Source organism: Lactuca saligna, chromosome 8 (assembly GCF_052625555.1).
Source record: "Lactuca saligna cultivar CGN05327 chromosome 8, ASM5262555v1, whole genome shotgun sequence".
Lineage (NCBI taxonomy): Eukaryota > Viridiplantae > Streptophyta > Magnoliopsida > Asterales > Asteraceae > Lactuca > Lactuca saligna.
This window is the reverse complement of record NC_136424.1, coordinates 284,570,436-284,577,062: the sequence shown is the minus strand read 5'-3', so window position 1 is coordinate 284,577,062 and position 6,627 is coordinate 284,570,436. Positions and strand designations below refer to the sequence as shown.

At 37.5% G+C, this 6,627-nt stretch overlaps 1 protein-coding gene across 1 annotated transcript; it reads right to left on the bottom strand.

The window, feature by feature from the left end:
• Positions 1–4,583: 4,583 nt before the first annotated feature.
• LOC145010701 (uncharacterized) lies at positions 4,584–5,468 on the bottom strand. The gene is made up of 2 exons (XM_078969209.1): positions 4,817–5,468; positions 4,584–4,705 (listed from the first exon to the last, which is right to left on the bottom strand). Exons 1-2 carry the CDS (start codon positions 5,466–5,468, stop codon positions 4,584–4,586), a joined length of 774 nt encoding a protein of 257 aa, XP_078825335.1.
• Between the last annotated feature and the right edge of the window lie 1,159 nt (positions 5,469–6,627).

Sequence of the window (6,627 nt, the reverse complement as noted above, 5' to 3'; positions counted from 1 at the left end):
GTAGGGTTATTCCGGGGAGATTTGCAAGGAGGCATCTTTCAGCTATAAGTTTATAAAGATAAGCAAAGTGGTAAGAATCAATTTGTACGTAAGGTGAGAGTGACACATGGACTAACTAACCATTTCCCAAAAGTTGAATGAGTGTTTGAGATCATAACAAGGAAGATTAGTAGGAAAACAAGAGTGTAAAGATTTTTCCCACAGATTAGATAGATGTCAATAGTACTGGTATTACCGATGTAATAAGTTCAGGGAAAATCGGCCTAACAATAGGTCTTACATCATACCAGATGGAAAAGTTTGACAGATCTTAGATTCCTAATTAGAGTACTGAAAGTTAGGAATATTTTACAGACAAGTGCTACTTAGAGCACAGATGTTAAAGGCTAATCCTTAACCCAAAAGATAAAGATGTACTAGACATCTTCTAACGGTGATGAGTATTCCTCGGGAGAACCCTGAGGTCTCTCATTTGACGTATCACTTCTTGAAGGTGTCGTTCATGATCCCTTTGACGAGCTCGAAGTTCCATGACTTCTGCTTGAGAGGCAACCAGATGTTACTGCAGGGTTTCATTGGTTCTCCGGGTCCGTTCCATGTCTTCTTCGAGACGGCGGATGCGGACTGTGTTGACACCAGAGTTTCCATCAATCTCCATGACCCGGTCGATGGCTGCTCGACCTTGTTCATCATTGCAAGCTATTATGCGGATCATGACGGGCAGAGCTCGATCCACAGAGCCACCATCACTAACATGGTAAAACGTTCTGTCCCCAAAGTAAGGTAAGGGTTGACCTTGTTCGTCACTCCAACGATTCAAGTTGTTTACCCACAAGGGAGTGGGACCTGGAAAAGCTGGTTGAGGGTTGTTGTTTGGGGCTTGTCCTACTGGAGGTAGGTTGTTGACTTTGGGCTCAGAGTCCGATCCATCCGAGAAGCCTTCAGCTTGATGATCATCCAACGAAATTTGGTGCTCATCATCGGACTCTGCTTCGAGCCATCCTGTGTTGCCTTCATTCGGAAAGTACGGGTCGCCGTGATGGAATCCAGCCATTTAAATCTACGCGAGAAGAGAGGTATAATAATGTAGTATATAAGTAGCTCGTAGTAGTACAAAATACTCCTATAGTATTTTATGCTTTACTGATCTATGTGTGGTATTGTTGGTAGGTTTTTAGACTTGTTAACATATCACAACCATTCTAGGGCATATGCTAATCACTCCTCGGACCAGCGTAGTTGATCAGGTTATGCCATTCCCAGGACTGACCATACATCCCCGAGCTTACTTGTGATATTTAACAATCGTAATACTTTTGTTCTTGTCATTGTGACACTGGTTTTAGTATGAATGGGTTTATAGTTTAGTATACTTAATTAAATATTTTAGCATTTAATGTATAGACTCTTGGTCAGAGTGTTTTAATCCCAAATGGGTTTATAGTTTAGTATATCTTTTATGGGTTGATATACTTGATTCACTATAAACAATGCTCTGGTACCAATCTGTCACACCCCAAAACCAAGAATGGCGGAAACGTTCTGGGGTGGAGGACGTCATGTAAAGTATCACAACACAGTATAACAGTAAATAAGCAAACCACATAATCCATTGCATTAAATATATAATTTTAATACAAGTGTGTTCTTTACAGTTATAGACACCAAAAATAGTGTAAATCAAAATAATAAGAGGAGTCTTGGATGCGCTCCATCTTCTCAAAAGCTGGCATCGGTACCTGTCTACTGATGACCTGAGAATACAAGTTATTTTGAAAGAGTTTATCAGCATAAAGCTGGTGAGTTCATAAGTATTTTAGTGTCGGTGTTTGTTATCAAAACGTTTGAACATGTCTCAAGTGTAATTTTGTAAAATGTAAGTAAATGTTTGTAAGTGTTTGTAAAAGTTTGAATCTCTCAAAAAAACCTATATTTTCTATTAAAGTAGCCTTCTACCAAGGCTTAACTGTTTTGTATGTTCCTTTACTGTAAAAGTGTGTAATTTACTCAAGTGTAACTATCATTCTCAAAATATAGTTTGTACATAAATGTTTAAGTGAAAAGATCACTAATTGTGTAAAGAGTAAATTAATGTAGTACAGTAGTGTTGTATTATAGCAACTACTGCTGTACTAACTACCTTAAACCGGATTTATATTAAGGCATCATGTGATTAATTGTACCATACTATCGACTGGATAAACAACGACAAATGTAGGTCCTAAAATGATATGACGTTTGGCACCTGCAGACCTGCAGGTCCGGTTGTAGCTAGCAGTAAGGTGTAGGATAGTCAATCCAGTATAGATCTATACGCAAACTCACGCTCTCCCTCCAAGAGAATTCTGGCTACAACTCGGGCCATGACATTTAAGGCATGCTCCGATACAATGGATCACAATTGTTAACGTATTCATGTATATGTAATGTATTGTTACTTGTTCTAGTATCGTTGTATATGTTCTTCTCTAGTATAGTTGTATATGTTCTTCTCTAGTATAGTTGTATGTGTTCTCTTTCTAGTATAGTTGTATATGTTCTTCTCTAGTATAGTTGTATATGTTCTCTTTATAGTATAGTTGTATATGTACTCATGGTAATGTAATGTATATGTTCTCATAGTAATAAGTATTGACTTATAAATGAACTGACTCATTGATCTAGAAATTGTAGTAGTATGATCTTGTGTTACCCCGATGGTAACTTATAAATGATGTAACTAACACGCATGAATGTGGAAGTACTTTTATGTCTATATATGTATATTTGATATATAATTAATATTGAAACGACCCTCGGACGGCTACCCGAAATCCCACCAGACCACATCTCAAGCGCGAAAACGAAATAGGGTGGATGGCCTTCCTAAGCCCTTTAAACATTTCTTATATATCTATACATATATGGAGATGTAATTTATAAGAAGTATAACAAAGTTTAAATAAAAGTATTTGGTAAGAAAAGAATTTGTAAAACATTTTGAAGTAAAGCAGTTTGATAAACAGTTTGAACAGTGATAAAATCATTGGTTCTATAGTTATTAATCACATGTGATTGATGTAATAACTATAAGTATTTAACTTGTATCCCCCCCCCCATAAAATTATTTAAAATATTGAAAAGTATTTCAAAGGTTAATTAAAGGGGTATGAACTCACTTGTGGTGAGTGGATTGGATTGAAGTATCGGATACCGTGCTAGGTGGCAAACGGAGACTTGTACACACGCACGAGCCTAGTTATCATATAATGAACATATGTATAACTAATTAGCCTTATTATAACTAATAATATGTGTTTGGACACTCTAGAACCTGAAAACACCTTGTTTCAAGTGTTAAAGTTCACAAGGTTTGCATTCGAGTACTAGTAGGGCATAACTAGGGTGTTTGGGGTCCAAGGGTAAACTCCTTGGGAGTTTATGGTCTAAATGACGTTTACCCTTGGAGTTTATGGCAGTAAACTCTAGGGTTTATGGTCCAAACCCCAAATATTGTAATCCATGAGTTGCTTTGGAGTTTAACAAGTCCATAGAAGTAACCTTGCTAAGTGGTTTAGCTCTTGGAATGGATTAAGACTACAAAACACCCTCCTTGAGGTGTTTACGGCCTAAGGGTATTTTCCCTTGGGTTTACTACCGTAATCCCTTATGGGAAGGGATATTGCCTTGATATCAAGTCCTGATCACAACAAGGTAAACACCTAAGTTAGTCTTTAGGGTTAAGAAAGGAATATGACTCATTTAAACACCTTTTTGGGTGTTTACGGTTTTGGGGCATCCTTAGACCGTAAACACCTATATTTTTGTGGTGTTTGATGTTTTTCAAAGCTTAAACATATCAATGGAAGGTTCAAATATGTTAAGGTAAGTCTAGGGCTTCAAACTAGGGCTTAAAATGGGACTTAAGCCAAATTTGAGGGACTTTATGGTGTTTGCGGTCCAAGCATCTTCTTGGATCGTGAACACCTCAATCATGGTGTTCTTGGTTGATTTCCTTGGTGTTTGTTTGATATACTAGCTTACAAGCACTTAAGTATGAGAGTACTTACTATAATGGTGCTTGATTCGAGCTAAAATGGCCAAGAACACTTAGTGTGTGTTCTTGGTGTTTTGGAAAATCTAAACAAAAACCGGAAATGAATGGATGAATAGATGCACAAACACTAGATTAAGTGTTTTACTAACTTGAAATGGTTACAACACTTACAAGATCGGAGTTTTGGAATTAAATGTTGGATGATAGTTGAGAGAGTTTTTGGGAGTTTACTCTTTTCACTATTTGGGGAGTAAACACAATGACTAGTTTATTGGGGAGTAAACTCATACATAGGCATGAGTTTATGGTTTTTGGGTGATTCCTAAACCCGAAACTTAAAAGTTTAGTTGGGTGATTCTAATACGCGAAGTGTTTGCGGTTTTCAAAATAAAAACCCGAGACGACACTTTCTTTTACCCGTTCGTTTAAAAATAATAGTAAAATAATTAAACGAACTTTATATTTCTTAAAAATAAGACATAATGATATTAAATCACGATACGAAGGGGTTGACTTTTAAGGTTTGACCAAAAGAAATTTCGGGTTGTCACACGTTTGAAGACGAAGTAGTCATGAATGATTGATTTTGTGGCTGGGGTATGACTAATGCAAATGGAGCAGATGGATGAGAAAGCATCTGAGCTTGAGGAGAAGCAGTGAAGGATAAGCCTGCAGATGAATAAGAGAAGGAAGAAAGAGCATTGTTAGATGAAATGCCAAGATTTGTAGCTGAGTATGAGTTGACATGATTCATCTCTCGTTACTTGTCATCAATATCACATGCTTTGATGACTGCCATCACTTCAGCTAGAGAAAGGTGATTGAGATCCTTACTCTTTTTAATAACCTCTACATTCATGTCCCAATATTTAGGGAGGGCATTTAGTAGCTTCTTATTAATTTCTGACTTTGTATAGAAGATCCATGCCACAGTCATCTCCGTGTTAAGAGTTGTGAATCGCTGCAGTTGAGCCTCAAGAGTCTCTCCAGGCACATAGTTGAACATGTTAAACCGTTGTCGTAGCATGTCTTGGCGACTCTCTCGCATGTCCTCATTTCCCTCATACACCTCAATCAGGGCTTCCCACAATGCTTTAGCAGAAGTATATTCTCTGAATCCTTGAGCGATGTCTGGTGAGAGGGCCATAGTTAAAATGGCCAATGCCTTTTCTTGTTCCTCTACACTCTCAAAATCTTCATCAGTGTAGTTTTCGATTTTCTTGTCAACCACCTGTCCCCCAACTGTATTGGTGATTCTGATTGGATCCTTTATGACACATTTCCAAATCTTGAAGCCTTTCATCTTTATGTATTTCTCAATTCTATATTTCCACTCAGGGAAACCATCAGCGGACATAAGCCTTGGAATGCGCATGGTGGTACCCATTACAGCATCGAGTTCTTGATATTGGTTCTGATTTTGTGATTCCATTTTTTATTGAAGATAAAATTAATTAACTATTAAATGAAATTTAATTTGTTGCTTAGAGAAAGTTTTTTTTTTTTTCAGAAAACGTTTGCTACCAACAAATTATAAATAATTAACTTCCGAAAATCAGTTTACTATCGAGCAAAACTTGATTTACTGTCGAAAAATGACTACGACCATAAACACCTTGTTTACGGTCGTGAACTCAGTAAAATTTTCAAAAATTTTCGGTAATTAAAATATGGTCACTATCGACAGAAAAAAACTTTGTTTATTTTAATTAATAATTTTTAATAATTCAATAATTCAATATGGTTAAATATGGTCTTTATGATTAGTAGCCTTATACCAAAACTCGATTCACTGTTAAGGAATTCCGATTGCGGTTGAAAAACTTGAAGAGCTTGCGGCCGTGAACTCGGTGTTTACGGCCGTAAGCTAGGACCAAAAACTCTTGCACTTCAGATTTCGACTGAATCAAAAAACCCTTTTTCGCTGTGAATTATGATTAGCACAAATACGCAACTGTAAAATGCCTTTGACGCTGGTCTCGCTCTGATACCAATTGTAAAGTCCAAAATCGGATCTACCAATGATCAAAAGCAAATAACAACCACACAATACGAAATAGTAAGCAAAGAAATAACAAACCAAGCTTGCATACGCTTTATATCCTTAAAACGTCTGATACAACTTGGTAGAACTGGAAAATACAAAAGGCATCAACAACCTAAAACATCTGACACAAATCTCTATATATAGACCTTAGGACCGTGAGGAGTTTACGGCCGTAAGGATGTTACAGCCGTAAACTCTATTACAACCGCAAACATAACCAAAAACGTGTTTCATACACACACCCCTATCACTGAATCTTATACCTAGACCAAACCATTATTCAAGGCCCTTCATGGCTGGACTCCATCCCCCCGACAACCAGTACCTTCCGAACGAAGTCATTGCTGGATGGTTTGGAGAAGAACCAGAGAATGATCATCTTATCCCTGTGAATGATCACCACGATGAAGACCTCGTAGATGATTGTAACCCCGAACCCGAAGTTGAGAACCTACCCCCGGTAGCTCCCATTCCAAATCATGATCCTCGTTTGGCTTATCAAGGCCCGACGCCTCCATGGGTCGAATGTTTGGAAGCATGGAGC